We start from the raw sequence: 22176 nt of genomic DNA, 5'->3' as shown, positions 1-22176 counted from the left end.
CCGCGTAGTATCGTATGTACAAGGATCTTTAAAACAAATTATATAAACAAAAGCGTTTTTTATTTTTCGAACGCCGGACAAACCCAATATGGGTTACTCCAAAAGTTTTAAAATCGATTAAAATAGCTATTCATTATAAATATAATTAAATAACCTCTTATTGTAATATCTTCCAGTTAATTTAAATTAAAAACATATCTACGTGTATGAAATAAAATTATAAATGGAAATACACTAATAATAATTACTATTAATTATTCAATGAATATTTTTAATAGCAATTTTATAAGTTCTCCTTTGAAATGTTTCTCATTAAGTATTTTATTATTAAGTATTTTACAAACTTTTTTTTTGAAAAACCATTAAAGGAATATTTTGCTGTTTGCAACAGAAAACGATTTTCTACTAGTAGCTTTACATCAAAATAATTTTATTTATCTCAATTTAAAATTAAAAAAAAGAACAGTACGTTGTAACCATATGAAGTTAGTTGATTGATGATCAACCATCTAAAGTTTGTTATACATTTGTATGATTAACCAATTTTAAAGCTAAATTAAAGAAGCTTTTCAAATATAAATAATACTTTGTATATTATCATTAATATATTAAAAATATATTTTCATACTTTAAAAACTATCCATAAAATTTAAGAATTTGGCTTTAGGCAGTAAGTTTAAAAATAAGTAAAATATTACCTCTCAGTGAATAACGAGAATAGGTTTTTTGTTATTTTTTTACCTTCACAAATATTTTTATCAATAAAGTGTATGTTACGGATATTAATAAACAAATGTTTCTAATCTTTATTTTTTCCATTGTTATTAAAAAACTAAAAATTACGTTGAAAAATTTTACTGCATCATTATTTCTGAAAAAAAAAAATACTTACAAGATCATTAATTAATCTCTTTTTATGTTACAGAGGTCGTTTATTATATCAAATGCACTGAAAAATAAAACCTATGAACTGGAATTATTAAATTTTTTAATGCAATTGAAAAGTAAAATATCTTTTACTTACTTAAGTGCTTTAAGCAACTTTATTTGAAATTATTTAGAAATAGGCTACTGATAGACAAGAATTTTGAAAATTAATACCAACGATATAAATTTGGAATGGATTTCGTGTTAGGGAAGTCTAAACTATTTTTTGTTTTTGCTTTTTCCAGTAACTTTTTTAAATACATGAAAAACAAAATTATGTTTTTTATCTCTTTATATACGATAAAAACTTCTTTCAATCGATGCTAATGATCACTTATTCTTAACATTAAATCATCATTCACTGATGTCACTTCGAATGTATTAATTTTCCATTAGTTTATCACATATCACTTACAAATTCACTTTAAAGTGAAGACTATCATCGGAACGTAAGAAATGCGTAAATTCATTTTACTTCTTGATGTTCGTAAAAATGAACTAGTTTATGTTAGAGCTTCACGAAGAGTGCGGTAAGTGATGGAAATAGGGGTACGTTTGAACGGGAGGATAGTGAGGAGTGTACGCGAGCGGATGAAAAAAAGGAGGAGCAGTTGCGGGACCGGGAGGAGGAACTGTGGGGCTATTGACATCCATTCCAGGGTTTTGTTTTTTCCATTTTGTTCGGCGGTTCTGAAACCAAATCTTTACTTGCGTCTCAGTTAAAGAAAGACTGAGCGCCAAGTTTAGTCTCTCACAAACGGAAAGATACCGCGTTGTTTTGAATTTGTTTTCTAAAGCGACGAGTTGTTCGTAAGTAAAAGCGGTTCGTGCTCTTCTAGGTTTACCGCCACTGTTAGCCGATAAACCCGACTTGTTTCCCGATTTCTTTCCATTACCTCCGCCAACAGCTCTCTTGTCGCGATCTTCACTGGTATCACTAACGGCTCCTTCTCCGGACATGCTGACTTCATCTTCTTCAAGCGGGCTTGATTCCCCGTAGTGCTGAAGCCCTAAAAAGAAACGTTTTATAGAATTAGAAATTATTTAATAGAAAAAACCTACATATTACTTTAAAATTAAAATTTGTCTTATTTAACTGATATTTATTACAAGAAATAAGATTTTATCACTTAAAAATACAAATCCTTTTTGATTTGTGGCATTTTGCATACTTATTAGAAAAAAAGTTATAGTTAGTCAAACAAATTTTTTAAAACCATAATAAGAATAAGGGTACATAAAACATACCGAAAAATGTCATTTATATCTGAAAATATGGTGATGTAAGCAACATATTACTTTTTTAAATCTTTTAATTTTTTATAAAATTATAAAATTGCTCTAAGATCCTTAAGTGTGTTTTTAAAAATAGATATATAATGTTAATAATATTACCAGCTTTTATTTTACCAATGGTCTAAAATATTTTTTTAGCGATAAATAAATAATAGTCGGTCGTCAAGAATAAAATTAATTCGTACATGACTAAAACAGTAACGTCATGTTTGATGTTTGCGACTACTATTACGAACACAACAGTTTAATTTAAAAACGATTATTGATTTGAATTTAAATTAACATCTTTTAGAAAATTCCTGAAGATGGAGTAACAGCTCTAATAGTATTAGGATTTACAATTTTTAAATTGTTGGTAAGTGAAAATTTAATTTATACAATTGTATTTATATTAATACCAACGATGCCAAATGCTTAGTAAATTAAAAAAATAAATGCTGGTAATATTTTATGCTAAAACATACCAGAAAGACAAACAAAATACTAATTTAAGCTGTTAAATTTTTAAGTGGCAACCATTTTTATAAATTGCGATTATCGACTTTACAGGAAAATTGTAATAATCTTTCAACCAAACTCTGAAAGGATTCTGAAATGTTAAAGTAAAACAAATCAGTCTTGATTATGAGATTATTTATTAAAAATTATAAATGTTTTAGGTTTAAAAGAGTTTTGTACCGTTTACGAAATTTCTTTTGTAATTCATCGGCGATAAGCGTAAAAGTTAATGATTTTTTTTTTTTTTTTTAATCCAAAAAGCCTATAAAGATTTCTATATGAATTCGTAGCAGAATTCCTATTCCTTAACTTTTTGTCATGCGTTTATCGTGTTTTTCATAAAAGGTTACAGTTAAATTAACACGAACTGTGAAGTTTTAAGACAAATTAAATTAGACGTAGGCAGGTAAAGGCAATAGCAAAAGCAGGTATGGCTGGTGAAGTAGCAGTAGACAGCGGGGAGTAGTGAGGGGAGATTGCGTCGGTAGATGTTAATCCGTTGTAAGCAGTTGGCAACCAGCGATAAGTCCTCAGTTAATTACCCCTTCCCTTCTTCCTCGCCTTAATTAAACCTAATTAACTCCCGAGTCACTTAAGTGTTTGCCGCCATGGTTCCCCACTACCCGTTCTGAAAACGTATTCCCAGCTAAAGCAAAACATAAAACATTGATTTAACTGCACTTTTTCCTTAATGCAACACTGAAAAATTAATTTCCATTTATTGTATTAAGGGTTAATTTCAATAAATTGAATAATTCTCTGTCGTGTTAAACTCTTTGGGTTGAGTAAACTTACATAGGAGCGAATGAGATAGATATCGTTCTCCGGCAACAAATACGTGAAAAATCTTCAGTAAATGATTAAAGATTTTTGTTGAACAGAGATGTTGGTTAACTATAAAATTATTAAACTATTAATTAACATGACTTCAATTACGCTTTATTGACTTAATATCATGTAAATTTATCCACATATTCTAGAACGAAAAATTCCTTAACTTGGTAACAATAATTTTCTTCTAAATTTTAATTACCTAAATTTTAATTTAATTACCTAAATTATAAAATATAGAAAATATTAACTGATAATTCGTGTCAAGTGCAGCTAGACCAAAATATCTAATCTGTTACTTTTTATAACATTATTTCATTACAAAAGCTCATAGGAGAAGAAATTAAAAGTTGTGTTTTTATCAGAAGTATTTTATTTAATATTTTTTTAATAAATAATATTTGCAGATGCAAAGAATGTTGTGTATAGACTTAATGCTATTTATTAGTGTCATTTTTTGAGGGGGGAGAATTACCAGCTTCTAATAAAAGTTTCTAGTATTTACTTTGCTAGTAACGCTAAAATTAATTTAGAGATCATAGTTTAAAACTTTTCAATTAAAAAAAAAACTATTGCGCAGTTCAGCGCAAGAAGATCGACTTTTTGTTGTTTTATTTTGTTTCCTTTTGGAACAGTATGAACTGATTCTAATCTAAAATTTTACAAATAACTCAAGAACGACTTAACCCATCTTCATAAAATTGTCTCGTGCAGAACTTCAGATAATCTACTACAGTATAATTAACTGTCAATGAAATAGGTCTAGTAATTTTGGAGATTTTCGAGCCACAAAATATTATGCATAGGCGTACTATATATACATACATTATATAAAAACTATCACTTCCGTTGCGGCTTCGCACACGCTAAATGGTTACTTGCATTTTACATCGCGATCAGGGCAAGTGAAGCACGCTCTTCCCGTCTAGCCAGGGGCCCTGACACCCTGACACCCTTATGTTTATTAAACTCATGTTTGTGAGAATAATGATAAATAAAATTTAAAACCTGTTCAGTTTTTAAAACCTCTGAGTGTATTGTAATTTCTTCTGAGCAACAGTTTAGTCAATAAAGGACCCCCCTAATTGGTTTTTAGATTTCCCGTCGCGTCTTCGCACGTGAAATATGTAATCAGAATTACAAACATAAATTACTATCACAGTGTTAGCAAATCTCATAAAGATTGATTCAGAAGTGGTAGTATAAAACGGCAAAAATGTAAAAAATAATTTGTTTCTTTATTCCTTAAAATATTAAAATTCAAAAACCCCGAAAAAGGTTTTTAAAAGTTTATCTGAAGAGTATTTGCAAATGTAAATCAAGTGAATATTTCGTTTCGTATATTTGAAAACGGAGATAATTTACAGAACTGCTTGAACTACTTACAGAGCCTACAACACTTAAAACAACGCTGTATGTCAAGATATTCCCTGACGCGACAGGATGCGAAATCCACGAAGATTCGTCCTTCCGACACGAACTTCTGGTGGAGACCAGCCCCAAACTCAAAAACTCCGTGATACAGTGGGGCACACGCTCGCCTGTCTTGAAGACTAACCTACACTTATCTTTGAAAGAGGCCTCGTCCAAGTCGAAGTTTTGCTCTCGGATAAGCGAAAATCTTCCTCGTCGGAGAGGCTCCATTCAATGTCATAAACTCTGACACAGAGCCTTCTTAACCGCTTGGGGTCAACCTTGACCTCAAGCTTTTAGTCAGCAGGAGACTCCTTGATGACTCAGATGGTCTCCTTATTTTCTGCAACGACTACCAGCCCTTTGCTGGGCTCCTTTATATCTTGAGCTGCTTCCGGTTGTCACGAAGGGCAACCCTGAAGTCACGCTTGAGGTCCTTGCTCGTGGTCTTCGAACCCTCCGCCTTGTTCAAGAAGATTACCTCCAGTTTCTTCGCTGCCTTATTGGCTTCCCGCCTGGTCTTAAGCACATCGGCGAAGCGTCTGGGTTGCGCTGGGGCCTGGATCACATTGGGCACGACCTTAACCTCCTTGGGCTTTGGGGCCAAGGTCTTAAAACCTTCTGTTAACGCAGAAACCTCTTCCTTTATTTTCACCAGACGGGGAAGAATTGTCTCCCTCGACCCTACACTAACGCCGCCGGGAAGGGACAAAACTTGAACAAGTAGTCTAGGTTCTCCTGGACTACTTTAGCCAGCGAAGCAGAACTGCCAGGTCTGCCCTTCACACTTCTGAAAGACTCGACTGACGGGGTCGACTTAACCCAGGTGGGTGCGCCAGTATCCATCGCACTGGACTCATCCTTGAAGAAGCTTGTCGGTACAGGCTCCGGCTTGCTCTTCCGCCTGGACTTTCTAACCTCCTGGAAACCTTCCATGGCCGAAGATTCCCTAATCCTGCTAGACTAACGAGATTCTCGCTGTCTTCCTCATAACTACTAGGTTGGGTAAGCCCAAAAACGTGACAACTGCCCGCAACGGGCCTGGGCAGTCGGAGACCGTAAATATTATCATGTCACACTATCCACCTGTTGTGCAACTGGATCGATTAGGTTTAACATCTCATAATAATAAGCCATTTCATAATATAATGTTCCAGAGATACTGGAACAAATAAACATCCCAACCTCCTAGTGACGTTCCGCTCGCCACCCCCCTCGTTAATTGCCCTGTTGGGCTTTAACGGGAGTCGTATATCGCCCTATGACTTACATCTCATATTAATAAGTCTGGCCTCGTTGAGATGCCACCGATGTAACTGCCACGGTAGACATTTGCATTGGTTGTTTATTAATTCAGTTTTGCCATCGCTGTAGGCCTCGTTCGGACATCTTGAATGTCCTACATCATATCCGTTTGAACTAGCTAACCGAGTTCGCGGAAGCACGAACCCGGCGGCTACTTCTACTTACATTCAGACAATTCCGTGATGTCTCGTAATTCGAGGAAAATTTAAACTTAATGTACCAGCAAAAATGTTGTCGCAAGAACAAAATTTAGTCCTAAATTTCCTTACTGAATACAACTTAAGTTCATACTCCAGACTTAGGTTAAATTATGGACTCCAGTCTGATCCACAAGAACAGACCTCCTACTCCCACTTAGCTCCATCCCAGAGTCCCGCGTGACATTCACTTGCTTAACTATCGTCGAGATGCCGCTACACCTGACGGCTGCACGGCATCCATGCCCTTGGCAGTGTAGTCATTCCGCCTACACTGTCACATTCTCATCCTAATCTACCCTCTTCAAAACGCCGCTACACCTCACGGCTGCATTGTAACCCATGCCATCGGCAGTGCAGTCGCCGTTCCGCCGACAGCTTATACAATTTAAATTATCACCACAATTCTACTCTACTGTGGCTCGCCGCCAATACGCCCACATTCGTCCAATCAACTGTCCAGGCGGTTCCTAGACACACGGGATCCTACTCAACTAAATCCACTTGGCCGTCCTGCGTAGGGCGAGTAAACGGAGGAAGCCAACCGCAATTATCCAATCTCTGTGACTCCTCAAATTGGCTAGCAGATCAAAGAAGAAGATTACTCTCTCAAATTCTCTAACAACTCTGTTACGTTCAGCTTCGTATCGGGCACAGTCATACAGGACATGGTCCACAGTGTCATCAACGCTACAGTCCGGATAAAAGCCGGAGTCAACCAACCTAAACATAGCCAAATTGTTACTAAAAGCACTATGTGGCGAAAGGGATTGAGTTATATGCCGACTGGGGGAAACCTAACAAATCGCTCGCAACTGCCTAAAACTTGGAAAAATACCATGCGTGTATCGACCAGTAGAAGAATGGTTCCACTTAACTTGCCAAGAGTTAAAACCTTGGTTTTCAGTTTCTCGCATACGCCCTGACGTTAGAAGGCTTCGCTTCCTGGAAATATACTGCTTGCTACTTTCCGTAGGTAAAATATCTATGGGTTTTATGCCGGCGACCACAGCAACTACCTCTGATTTGGCGAAACAGTTCTGTAATCACCGACAACAGCTAACAACAGAAGACGCTGGGCTCGCAAAAGAATATCCCTATAACATTGGAATTGTAAACGATGAGCCCAGACGAGCGCAGTGTACAGCATTATGGCCTCATAGACACCTTTGTAAAGAATACGCATGGTACAATAATTCAACCGCCAATCGTTGGATAAATGATACTTCGGACCCCGAAGAAGATATCAATGGCCTTATTCGCTAAAAACTGAAGGTGCTCCTTGAGAAGAGAAGCTTCTCATCAAGGTAACACCCAGATACTGCTGAATGGTAACATATCTAATCGCAAGGCCGTCCATCACAACCGTTTATGACGGGTTGCAGTTAGACGACATTTCAAGAACATCATAGTGGTTTTCTCCGCACTGAAAACCACCTTCTGCTGAAAAATTCACAACCTTAATAACTTACATGCCTGTGACTTTCCGAGCTTTATCTCAGCACGCAAATTGCCCTCCACCAGCAGCAGCCCATCGTCGGCATAAGCTACGATGCGACAGCTACTGGGCATCCGCAATCGCATGAGAGAATCGAACACAACGACCCAGAAGATTGGACCTAGAACAATGCCCTGCGGACAAATTTTAGACACTGTCTTTCCTACCTCCAAACTGCCGTCACGAAGAACGATAGTTCTGTCGCTGAAGTAACTCGAGGGAATTTTAATCTCATTTAGCGTGAAACCACGCTGATTCAGTTAAAACAAGGTAAAGGGCCACCACAAGTTGTTGAACACCCCGGATATGTAAAAAAAAAAGCCGAGTACAAAATTATACTCGCTGGCCGAAGTCAAATCCAGGACCCTAAGAAACGCGTCCTCCATGCCCTTGCCGGAGTGGAAGCCATACTGATCGTCGATCAGCATATGGTTAGAAGTCATCCTACTATTAATGCTGAGGTACAAGATCTTCTCGAAAACCTTACCTATTACAGGCAAGAGCGTCAGAGGACGGTAAGAAGAACTTACAGTGGGATCCTTGTCACTACCTTTGAAGAGCAACTTCAACATTTCACGTTTCCAACACGCTGGGAAATGCCTAGCGAAAAGCAGCCGATTGATTAATAACCCTAGTCAAAGGACCTAGAACCTCCGACAACGTGCAAACAAGGAGTTTCACTGTGATACCATCATATCCGGGGGCTTTATTATTAGCCAGGCTGCAAACTTCTTGACGGATTTCCACCTCAGTAATGTCTGAAGACTCTCAGAGCGAAAACCTACAACTTCCCTGCGGACACATCGATGATACTAGGTCTCACCAACCATCATCTGCAAGCAGATCGTTTGAGTGAGAACACGATCTTTATCTATAACAACACCATCCTGGGTCAAGAGAGCCGATAGAAGAATGTATTTTTTCCGCTTATGACCAAGTACTCGATAAACAATACCCCATCGGTCTTTTTTTCCCTGCTCTCGCACAAAAGAGCGCGAGAAATCAAGTTTAGAAGACCTAACCTTATGAAAATACTCAGTCCTCTTCCGACGATAATCCCCAAGCAAGACTACACGCTAATCAGGATTGTCCTTAAGCTGAAGATAAACAGTTTTCCGGCTACATTGAAAACAGATTGATGCTGCGCGATGAAACCTTCGATTAATTGGCCGCCATCGTCCGTTATCCCAGTGTACCAAAGAAGCAATTTGGCGTTCCTATCAACTCCTATTAATAGGAGTTATTAAATAGGACGACCCGCTATGAACCTAATAGTTCCATCTCAGCTTTTCAAGTGCTGTTTAGTGGGATCCTTGTACTGAAAGTACGAACTAACAACGACCAGGTCCAAACCATTTACGGCAAGCTTAACAACGACGTGATGCGTATCAGAGACCTGCCGTATGAAGGCATTATCTATCGACTTCCTACACAATACGGATGATTTGCTATCACCAATGAAAAATATACTCCAATGAAAGACTTGACAGATCACCCTTGACCACATACGGGTGTTAAAGAAGAACATCCAGGCTCCGTTTATCAGCAATCTCACCTAACTCAACTTGGACTGCATAGACTCCCTGGGTATTACTTTGAACGAACCTACCATCGAGAGAGTTAAAATACATCTCAACAGTTCTCAAGTTGCAACCACACTCCTTACTATTGACCGATTGTCTATGACTTTTGCGCAATCATTTATAGTTGAATCAAGACGCAGCCTTCTTCTTCTGTGAACAGTCATCATGCTTGCGACCCTACTCACCACAATGCACGCAGACCGAAACATACTTATAGAACTTGCCCTTATGGCTGAACCTACAACATTTGAAGCATGGATCTAGCCATCTACTATCTGAAGCTTGATCTTGAAGCTTGTACGTCAAGGTACTCTTTAACGCGACAGGATGCGAAGTCCAAGAAGATTCGTCTTTCCGACACAAACTTCTGGTGGAGACCACCCCCTAATTCGAATATTCAACTTAACTGTAAGTATCAACTTACACTAGTCCTTGAACGAAGCCTTGTCGATATCGGTATGCTCTCGAATGAGCGACAAAACCTCCTCATCAGAGATACTCCGCTCGATGTTATATGCTATGACCGGGGCCTTCTCAACCGCTTGGGGTCAACCTTTACCTCATGCTTCTTAACAGCCGGAGACTCCGTGATGACTCGGACAGACTCCTTATTATCAGCAACCATTAGCAGCACTTTTCTGGTCTCCTTTATGTCCATAATGCAAAGCTTCTTCCGGTTACCGCAAAGGTAACCGGATAGTTACGCAACCTGAAAGTCGCGTTTGAGGTCCTTGCTCGTGGTCTTCCCTCTCCACCCTGTTGAAGAATAAAACCTTTGGCTTTTATGCCACCTTACTGGCTTCCCGCTTTAACTTTAACACATCAGCGTAGCGCCTGGGCTACGCTGAGGCCTGAACAACTTTACGAGCCACTTTGACCTTCTTGGTCTTGGAGGCCAAGGTCTCAAATCCGCCTCTTTGTTTTTCATCAACCTGGGAAGTATTGTCTTTCCCGTACTAACGCTGACGCCTCCAGGAGGGGAAAGAAACTCAACTAAGTAGTCCAGGTCCTCCTGGACTACTATCTATCCTTTGTGATAAAAAGGAGTCGACCTCCCTTCTAGGGCCTGGGAAAGCTGTCAGAACCCAACGCTTTATTCAGGACTTCCAGGACCAGCCACGGATGCGCGCCCACCTATCCCTTCAATAACACACCTGACACGACATGCGCGCTCTCATGTCTTCTTGATATTGGTCCTTGCAAATGCCCTTTGCAGCTTATCGACCCCAAAATCTCCTCACCTGGTGGCCAACAACATCAGTTTGATCCTTTTCAGAGATAGGAAATGGACTGTGGATCGCCCGAATCCCTGCCTTTTGGACAAAGCCGGAACGGGCTTACTAAAACGCTTCATCAGCACTTGATACGCCCTCCCCCACGGATCGAAGTCCAAATCATCCACTAACTTACTCCAGGCCTCTTGCTTAGCGACTGTGATTGCGGGACATAGTCCGTTTAGAGCAGATCTGTACGTAGAGTCCACCTCTGCGACTTGTACAGGACATCTCCTCCTCATGTGTTACAGTGTCTTCCAAGGAACTCAGTTCTTAGGGAGGCAATGGCCCCGGACTACCAGTAAACTCTCCTCCTTGTCTAGCCAAGACTTGCTCGCATTCTATCACTCTCTTTTCTCATCACCGTCGTAAAATATTCAGTTCCCCAAATCTGCAGGCCGTCCAAACTTGCAGCCACTGAACCAGCAAATAATGATGCCTCCACCTGTGATACTTGTGTTCACATCCCGGACTCTCAAACTGGGTTGTGAATAGGATTGCCAGATAGCCACTGACAAACTCGCTGTCAAGTACATCCCAGGCATTTACAGAGGGAGGAGCATGTCGAGGACCGCCATGATGTCGATCACAGAGCCCGACCCTCGACCAACATTTGTTAGTATAGACAGTGTATCTAATTCAGGACAGTCAAGCTCAACATTCCAAGCACTGCGGCAAGAGCGTGTCCTCGGCGGGTGAACCGTATTCCACCAAGCTCAATGCATTTATCATTAGAATCACCTGTGAGTATCACCGGCCTCTCCCCGCACCAAATTCTCCAAATCCACTAGGAGCGCTTCAAACCGGTCGTCACCACTATAAGGGGATATATAGCAGCTCACAAGTATGCACTTCGTCAGGCCCACAGCCACAAATCCTCGTCCTCTCACGACATCCAAGACTGCATACTTGTTTGAGACACTCCGTACGGAAGCGTCCTTGTCAATATCTTCCAACCAGACTCCAGAAGATACTGATCCTTTATTCGGTTTCGTAACCAACAGAAAATTTACATGCTCCTCAACTGCCGTGGCCTACACCAAATCATGAACCACCGTCCGGACTATTGGCGTTTATCTGGAGGCACTTCATGGCTGACGATGGCCACAATCTCGGCTCCTAGTCCAGTGCACACTCTTTTCGTAGTCTAAACATTTCTTGGTTTTACTACATTGACTCACTTTTGCTCCGTGCCCCCATAATTATAACATAAGTCACAAAGGTTGGGACCTCAAAAATACACCGCTTTGTGGCTAAAGCCCCACACCTGTAGCATTTAGTCTCGTCCTTCCTCTGCTCAATCCTGCAGGAATGCCAGCCAACTCGCACACTCTCTTTTCCAGCCAGCCACTTGGCATCGCGGTTCGAGAGCATGACCGTCTCCTTCATCGAATCACCAAACGCAGGCCGTCAAAACTAGACTCGGACTGGTACCTCAGCGCCCACCTTTCTTCTGATCGCCGTCTCAACCTCTTTGGGAGTAGCATCCAAATCCAGGCCTTTGACGAGAAAAGACCCCGTACGCACATCTCGTGATCATTCTCCCACCACTGCATCTCCCACATGTGTACCAAGTCGCTGCACCTCTTCCTCTCGACACGGATCTCCATCGAGTTAGCCCGTCGTTTCTTAAATGACAGGACGTCGTCCACTAAATCTTCCCCAAGGCCACCCTTCACCTACTTAAGCAGGTCAGCATAGCTCACTCCCACTTTACTAACTGTGACCACAATAGATGCGGGCCCCCGGAGCGCCTTCTTATTAGCCTTCCCTACATTAATGAGTGTAGCAATTATGGCGGATAAATATGAGTTACCTTATATTTATTCGCCATAATTGTTTTAAATGAATTTAAAACAAGGTGGCTCTATTTTTAAGAATTTCGATAAAATAACGATTAGGCTAATGCACAATAGAAGAATGAAAAGATAGATAACGCCATGTTTATCTAGAAAAATAAATTATACCTATGTATAACATAATTGGCAAACAATTTATTGCTTATGCAGTTACATCAAATTAAGTACCATCACAAAAGATATGCGCCATGCACTGTAAAACTCATAAATCGTTCTAGCAGGGCTAAAATCTGATCAGAGTGGTTTTGGTACTGTCTACTCCTGGATGTCCATGTTACAATAATAAAGCCAAAGTGTCCATGGGTTCAGCCGAAGAAAGTCGCTTAGGTGGAATTGATAATAGTACTTAACGTTTAGGTACAGTAAAAAGATAATGCTTGAAGAAAGTACTGCCGATTGAATAGGACTCACCCGGTGCTGCTCAATCTTCTTGTCCCTGATCGATGGCAAGGTAACGGGAACCGGAGGACATCCTACAGTCTGTGTTATATTTGTCAGTTTTTGTGTTAGCCGGTACGCTGAAGTAACTAAAATACTTATTCTTAGTTCAATCCCGTTTTAGACAGAGGAAGTCATGAAACGTTTTCTAATTGGCTCGGAAAACAGTAGTAATGCAAGCAACACATTAACACTCAGATTTAGGGACAAGTACCGTTTACTCTAAAGAGTGTCGTATAAACAACCTGCCTGTGTGTGTGATAATGAGTCGTTTTAAAATTATTAGGCAGTACCCTCACGAGTTTAGTTTATTTATATAAGCATAGAACTATGAAAAATAAAGTATAGGTATCGCCCGCCGGCACTGTTTGAACAAAATGAAATTTGGTATGGAGATTAACATGTTATCTCGGTCTAGTTGTAAGTAGCGGGTCAGCACTCATTCACCAGTGCCAACGCAGAGGAGCTCATTTATGGTTTAAGCGATTAAGTGCTCAGGACACCTTTGATAGTTTACTACAGTTTCGAAGAAAATATATCCTGAATTCAAAAACAAAATTAATTAATTAAAATTTATTCGTCACTTTTTGTGATGTTTATTATCGAACTACAGTAATAGTTTGCCTAGTAGTTTATTATAGAACTATTATTACTGAACTGATGTACGCCAGTTGTGCCTACTTTCATAGTTTAAAAATCGGAAACGTTACTGAAATACGATATTATTTTCGTACGTTCTTGTAGGCTGCTTTTTCAGTTACAGAAAACTAAATAAAAATTGCTTATGATATTTATTATTTCCAAAGCGCAACATAAAATACAATTAATTGATTCTCCCTTACTTATGTTTTTATGTAGACTATATCCTTCTATATCCCAACGGAAAACAGCATTTGAAGACATGAAATAAAATAAATCCACAGAGAATTCCTAACGTTGTATTTGTGTGTGTAAAATGCTCTTCGGCCCTCTCGTTTAGGAAAAGGGACTTGTCAACAAGGAAATGTTTCCAGGCCACTCCCATCTCCCCCGAGGAATAGCTCGTTTGTCTTGGTTCAATGCTTACACCCGCACAAAAAGCTTTATATGTCTGATATAAAGCTAAAATAAACTTAAACGTTTGTATTTTATTTAAAGAATAGGTTGTGTAAAATTGCTATGTCAGAAGTTAACTAATGTGCCAAATACATTTTCCTGTCAAAAGTATATTCTATACAGAATAGTATAAAAGTTGTGGAATATGTTTTTTACAGTTTTCGTTCTTTACAAATTTAATATTCTGTTACTGTATTTTACTATTAAGTAATTACGTGTTATTTCTCTTGTTTCATGATTCATGAAATGATAAGCCATCTTTATCAGTTTTATAGTTTGTATCATTACCTAAGAATTTTATGTAAATTTAATTGGCATTAGACTTACTACTTCACAGGTAAAAGAAAAAGTTGAGTTATGTTTACAATCATTAATAGATAGAGGGAAGCGTTCAATGCTTTCCTTACAATTACTTTACTGCTGATCATAGAAACATTTTTTTTTTTTGTTATTAAATAAATAATTTCTTGTATGTTTCTTTACTATTATGTAATCCTTTAGCAGTGCACGATTAAATAAAATGCAGCTGTTATAATCCATTAAGTAACTAAAACAAACAATAAATGCAAACTGTTTCTAATAATTTCACAAACAGTTCAAACATATAAATTAATGGAAAGTTACTACAGATTTTCCTAATCTAAAGAATACCTAATTTAAAAAAAAAAATTGTGATTCAAAGTTTCGAACAATGATTCCCGTCTTTAATATACAAGGTATTAATTCAGAAGAAAGATTTTCTGGCTAAACTCTTTGATTTCTTAAGACACTTCTTTTCTTTAATTTACTAGTCTCTCTACTAATTCAAACGTTTTTATTAATTTTGACAGAAAACATGAGTGAATAATAAAGAAAATCATTTAATATTTTTCATTATTGAAAATTTAAAACCTATATTAGCTCCTCTTCGTGTATCATTTACCTTATCTTACCCTATATTGAAACATACATTTGTGATCGTATGTTGGCCAATGTTTCTAAATTTTATAAAAATTGAAAAATTCAGGCCGTATAATAAGATTAGGCTACAATTATATTTTATAGTCAATAAAATTTCATTATAATTTCTTTTAACCGAAATATTTACTTTACATGTATTATTTACTTTACTTTACATTATTGATTAGTTAATCTATTTTACAGATTGACTTTTACAAATAGTAAGTTTATCAGTTACATAATATTAACCTACTTTAGCGATACGAGCAATAATAACTATGAAAGTTACTTTCGGTCGATGAGGTTACTATTTTATCATAATGAATTGTTTAGTGAAAATTAAAACTGTGACATTTAATCTTAGGTTAAAAGAAAAATAAACAAATAAATGAATTTTTATTTATGGCTGTTATTTATTTTATCAAGGATAAACATCTTTCCTTTACCTGTTTAGCCTCCGGAACCACAGTAAGGTATTACCTCAGTGGATAAAAGGGGTAAACATCTACTCAACACTTATCGCATTATAAATATTCTATTACATTTCCGTGATCAAACTTGTTGTATGAAATTCGAATAGTAATTATATAATCTACCGCAATATTAATCCATGCAACCGAAAAAGCTATAAAAGAGCGTTTGTGTTTTACAAAGCTTATGGTAAGCCCTTCAAAAGGGCGCCCTCAGCCCTTGACTTTGTTATCAAAATGAAATAATTTGATAACTAAGACCGAATGAGATTTAGAACAAAGTGGTTAAATTAATAATCCGCAGGGATAAAGAAATAATCTTGCAAGGGTTGTAATCACAAAGGGAGCTTCCCTAACTTTATTTACGGAGATTTGCTACGGTAAAAGAAGTGAAAATGTCTAGGACAAAGTTTATAAAATGTATTAACTTCATATTCGGAGTCTAAGTTTCATTAAAATAAAATATATCTATTATTTTTTTTTTTCGATTGAACAGTCATATGTTATTCAGTTAGGTGTTTTGATGGCACTGTAAGGGATGTGAAACAAAATAATTTAATGACAAGGAAGATCTTTTACTTTTGCTTACGGTAAATTGTTTATAATATTATGTAAATAAGTTTTACAACGGAGAAAGTTAAATAACCCTTCAAGGAAAATATTACTCCAAGGCACTCTGTACATTTGAAAATAGAAAAATTCCAACAAAATGTAAAATGAAGTTATGGAATGAGAAAGATTTCTAAGACTGAGGAAATCTTACAAAATAATAATTTGAAATAATATTTTTATAAAATAAAATAGATAAAATTTAAACACTGACAGACTGTAAAATAAAAATAAAAAAGTTGTTCTTTGATAACGCCATTTCAAATATAATATTTGAAATAACTTAAAAAACACTCCATGTTAATAAGCCTTAGTTAATTTGCTAGCCGCTTGATTGCTGTTCAATTGACCGACCAGTTGGTATGCGATAAATACACTCTGCTTATTCATTTATTTAAAAGTTATTTATTTAATTCTCTGTATAAATTTCCATAATGAAAGTTCGTAGTTCCATTTATTTTATTATTTTTGTCATTTGTCATTTTACTGGTTCTAATTCATTTAACCATTCCGTTCTACTTCTATTTTAACTTCGAAATTCCATTAACACTCCCTCAATAATTTCTTGCAAATATCCTAGTTTTGTTTGAGCAAAAGAGTGTCCCTACTGAGCGCAGCCAGTAAGTATACACAAAACTTTATTTCAAATTAGGAAGTAGTATCGTAAATTGTTTTTAAGCTACCTGTTTCTAGATATTTCTGTTTCTAACATTCTTACGATTTTGATGCATTCATAGCATCTGAGATGCAGGAAGGTTTTATCAGTTGCTACATTTAAAAGTAATAACGTTTCTTATGCATTCGAATCCTGAGGTTAACAAATTGAAGACGAAGAAGACGGTAAAGAGGGCAACGGTAAATAATTTTACTCCTCACTTTTACGAGTAAACCTGGTATAAATGCTCGATAATCTACAAATGTTTATGCCTTTTTTTGAAAGTGACTTATGCCTCTTGTTATATCATTTGCGACTAATTAATTGCTAAAAGTAATAATAATAATAATAATAATAGTATTTACCGGGGTCATAATACTTCCAACTTGTTTCATTTCATAAAAGACTCACGAGTTTATTTTAATAATTAATTCCAAAATATTATTTGAAACATTCTTTTAAGAGAATAAAATGTAAGGGAAATAATTTTAATAAATACCAAATATATACAAATAAAATAGTGCAGCGATTGAAGAAAAATTTGAAACAGATAGCACGTATATTGAGGTCAGAGGCGGAAATAAAATACCGCACAGGGAGGGGGCCCAAAATTTTGTTAAAATTTTGTCAGATTTATATTAGATTAAAAATACACTGACAAAAAATATTTTTGGTCATATTTTGCACAGAGCGAGCTCCCATTAAATACAAATTGAAGAAGGATATAATGAAAATCTTTTGACCCAAGTACAACTTCTATCAAAATATGATAATATTACGAAGCAAGTTGTAAAAAAATCGCATGAAACTACCAAATTTTTAAATCATCAAATTCAAGATTAAATTATTTATTGCCTTCAACACGTTTGAAAACCATTCTAATACCTGATATCAATAATACACCTTTTTTACTTCCTTGTACGAAGTAAAGGAAGTATTGTGATTGCGAAAAATTTTGGTTCTCAGATTTCAACGGAAATATCCATTTTGACCATTCCTGAATCCATTTTGACTAGTTTCGGCGTGACGTCTGTACGTACCTACGTATGTATCTTGCATAACGAAACGATTAGCCGTAGGATGTTGAAAGTTTGGATTTGCGTGTGATGTAACATCTAGTTGTGCATCTGCTTTTTTGATTGCAATCGACTAGAAAAAAGTGTCCAAAAAAAGCCCAAAATCAAAAAGAATATTGAATTATGGACTTTTTCTTAACTGCAGTAATAAGCCCTCATTGAAGGCTTTTCAACGATATATCATAGGTGATACTTATTTTCATTGGTTCCACAGTTATAGCAAAATAAAATTTTAATCAATGAAATATTTGGATCTTACAAAGGGAAGGCACATTGCTTCAAACCTGATGTGATTCAGGCACATTTCAAACTTTTTTTAACTTTTTTTTTTTTTTTTAAATTTAAATGTATTGTTTTATTAATAATTATTAACCTCTGATTGTAAAAAAAAAACTTTTACAATAAATAATAATTCTATAATAACAAAACAAAAATATGAAACGTATCAGAAGTTATTAATGAATAAAATGTTATGTACTTCTCATTTTAAACATAAAAGTGTATATGCAATTTAATAGGCGTACAAGGAAGTCTTGTAAGATTCACATCAAACTTTTTGCTATTATAATAGATACAACTCATGATATAACAAAATAAGACCATTCCAGTTCAATATTTAGATTTGTAAATAATTATTAAAAATGAAAGAGATGAACCACTTACAACAGAAATAAGAGAACATTTTTTGGTTAAATTTTTTTAAAATTCACGATCAATCAGCGTCAGGTTTATATAAAGAAAGAATAAATTTTCTGAAAAACTGTAACCTAAAATTAAATAAATGTAGGGACAAGAATATAATAAAGCAAACGTTATTTTACGTTAGTGGTATTTAACGTTATTGGAGCATACAACTGAGCCCAGGATCTTCTTAAAAATGATCATCCTGGAGCTCTGTACATTCATTGCGTATCCCGTAATTTAAATTTAGTTAATAATGATGCTTGTAATGCATCATTAAAAAAATTGTAATGAAGTTTCTGAATTTTTTACAACTTTGGAAAACATTTACACATTTCTTGGTTATAATATCAAAATTTACAACTAAGTTTCAAATTACATTAAAAAAAGTTAAATCCTACTCTTTGGGCCAGAAGATACACTTCTCTTGCGGCAATCAAATTACCTTTTATTATTATACTGAAAGCTCTTTCTGAATTAATTTTGAAAAGTGATAAAAAAGAGGAACGAGGAGAAGCATCTCGGCTTAAAAACAGAATGAATAGATTTTAATTTGTTTACCTCTCCGTAATTTTATCAAATATTTTGAGTGGAAAAAACTTGGCTTTCCAGTTATTACAATCAGACCTTATGACGGCAACAAAATCTTTACAAACAGCGTGTAAGAATTTACAACAACATAGAAATATGTATATTTCTGCAAAAAATGAAGCAATGCAGGGAGCAGCTAAATGAAATATCACTCCAACTTTTCTTTGCAAAAGACAAACGATAGTAAAAAAACATTTTGACGAATTATCTAACGATCATAGATTTGATAATATAGATGGCATTTACGGGTAAATATGTTTAATGAAATTCTAGAATTAGTTATTAATCAAATTCAAAAAAGGTTTTAAAGGAATAAATTATATCACAAATTTATTTTCATTCATGCTACCTGAAAATTTAGTGAAATCAAATGATGCAGAAATTTTAAAATCTGCTGAGGCGCTTCAATCAAATCACCCAGAAGAGTTAACAAATAACTCTCCTATTCAGTTAATAATATTATCTGTCATGCTGAGGGATGAAATTTTCACAATTTAAAATATGAAAAGTTTGCCGAGCTCTTAATAGTTAAATATAATACATTGTCGTCAAGTCTTTCAGATGATCTAACGGCTTTATTTTTATTCATAACATTATCAGTCTCTGCGGCTACAGCGGAAAGGTTTTTTCTAAATTAAAACTAATTTTTTTTTTTTTTGTCTTCAGTCATTTGACTGGTTTGATGCAGCTCTCCAAGATTCCCTATCTAGTGCTAGTCGTTTCATTTCAGTATACCCTCTACATCCTACATCCCTAACAATTTGTTTTACATATTCCAAACGTGGCCTGCCTACACAATTTTTTCCTTCTACCTGTCCTTCCAATATTAAAGCGACTATTCCAGGATGCCTTAGTATGTGGCCTATAAGTCTGTCTCTTCTTTTAACTATATTTTTCCAAATGCTTCTTTATTCATCTATTTGCCGCAATACCTCTTCATTTGTCACTTTATCCACCCATCTGATTTTTAACATTCTCCTATAGCACCACATTTCAAAAGCTTCTAATCTTTTCTTCTCAGATACTCCGATTGTCCAAGTTTCACTTCCATATAAAACGACACTCCAAACATATACTTTCTAAAATGTTTTCCTGACGTTTACATTAATTTTTTATGTAAACAGATAATATTTCTGACTGAAGGCTCGTTTCGCTTGTGCTATTCGGCATTTTATATCGCTCCTGCTTCGTCCATCTTTAGTAATTCTACTTTCCAAATAACAAAATTCTTCTACCTCCATAATCTTTTCTCCTCCTATTTTCACATTCAGTGGTCCATCTTTGTTATTTCTACTACATTTCATTTCTTTTGTTTTATTCTTGTTTATTTTCATGCGATAGTTCTTGCGTAGGACTTCATCTGTGCAGTTCATTGTTTCTTCTAAATCTAATAAAAATTATTGAAACAATTCAACTGGAGAAAAACATTTATATAATTTAATGTTTAATAATCTCTTTTATCAATAGAAGCAAACGCTGCTAACGAAATGGAAAAAAGGTATCATAACAGATTTTGCAAATTTAATATCTCGAAAAAAAGTTCACCTTTTAAAACAATAACTAGATAATAATACTTATTAATCATTTTTACACGCCACTTTAGTAATTTTATATATTTAATATGCGTTAAAAATATAGTTTTTAGAAGTTTATTTTTTTTAGGAGATATTTTGTATAACTGTCTCTTTTTGTGAACAGTTTCTATCATTTAGGGTATTACTATTATATTGTAATAAAAATATAACCAAATACAAGTTGGTTTTCTTTCTAGGGGCCCAAAATTAAATTTTGCGGAGACCGAAACTTTGTTGTTCCGCCTTTGATTAAGGTGATAGTATAAGGCAGGCTTACTCCAAGTATTACGACTCAAATTATTCTCTGATCTTTACCTAGACGAAATGGATCGATCAGCCAAAAATACTTGAAGCAGACAGTGATGCATGAAAGATACTCATGAAATTAACGAAATAAATAAGGTCGATAAACGTATATTGTTACTAAAATTTGTACTTAAACTGTATTTAATGGAATCACAGAATACAAGTGAGGTACTTGGTTCGATAAGGAATGTTTCCTAACTTAAATGATAGCAGTGTACAAAAATTCTATTTATACAGAATATCATGCGTAAAATGCCAGCGAAGAAGAAAACAAGAAGGTGACAATAATTTCGTAAAGGTATTTTTAATCTACTTAAGAAATATTCAACAACTGTAGAAACCGAATTATTAAATTAACTTTTTTCAAAAGTAAAAGTCAGATCTTTATCATATCTTAATGATAAACAGAATGTATCTACCACAAAGTGAGGAAATAAACATAACAAGAAATTACAACTCACTTCCGGTGCCCTCATGAGGAACCAACTTTCTTGGTTCCTATATATCAGTTGCTTAGATACATCAGGCTGTGAACTAAGTAATGAGCCTAAGAGTAATCAAAAATAGCAGTCTTAAGAAATCCATTATTATAAACACAACTGGAAAAGTAATTATTTTAATGAAAATAAATGAAATAAAGTGAGATAGTTATATTAAAGTATGTTTAATTTTCAAATATTATGTTTATCTCTCTGTTAACAACATTACTAAAAATTTACAAGGAAACAAAGATTGAAAATTCATTTATTTTTTTCATTTTCGAATATCTGATTTTATTTAATCGCGCGGTCATTTGCTTAATAATTTTCTGTTCTTATCTATATCCTACGTTCTCTTATCATGATTTTTTTTTTATGTATCGTAATAACTTATTTATGGTTACAATTTTGTTCAAGTTAAGACTCTTTCAATCACTATCTTTTCGATTCTTTAAAAATAAACTGTTTCTGAGGATGTTATAAATTTGTATTAATTACATTAGTTTTCTGAAGTAGTATAAGAAAGTGGATCAAAAAGGATAGCAGTAATTCTTCTTCTAGAACGTAATTGAAAATTAGAAA

At 35.5% G+C, this 22176-nt stretch overlaps 1 protein-coding gene across 1 annotated transcript in view; it reads right to left on the bottom strand.

Moving 5' to 3' along the window:
• Window positions 1-1141: 1141 nt before the first annotated feature.
• Window positions 1142-22176, bottom strand: part of slou (homeodomain transcription factor slouch) — a 46671-nt gene continuing 25636 nt past the window's right edge. The window contains exon 2 of the mRNA XM_075354897.1: window positions 1142-1937. Within this exon, the coding sequence (XP_075211012.1) occupies window positions 1444-1937 (494 nt within the window). The 3' untranslated portion in view covers window positions 1142-1443. The remainder of the gene's footprint in view (window positions 1938-22176) is intronic.

Source organism: Lycorma delicatula, chromosome 1 (genome assembly GCF_047948215.1).
Source record: "Lycorma delicatula isolate Av1 chromosome 1, ASM4794821v1, whole genome shotgun sequence".
Lineage (NCBI taxonomy): Eukaryota > Metazoa > Arthropoda > Insecta > Hemiptera > Fulgoridae > Lycorma > Lycorma delicatula.
This window is presented reverse-complemented; position numbering and strand designations above follow the sequence as displayed.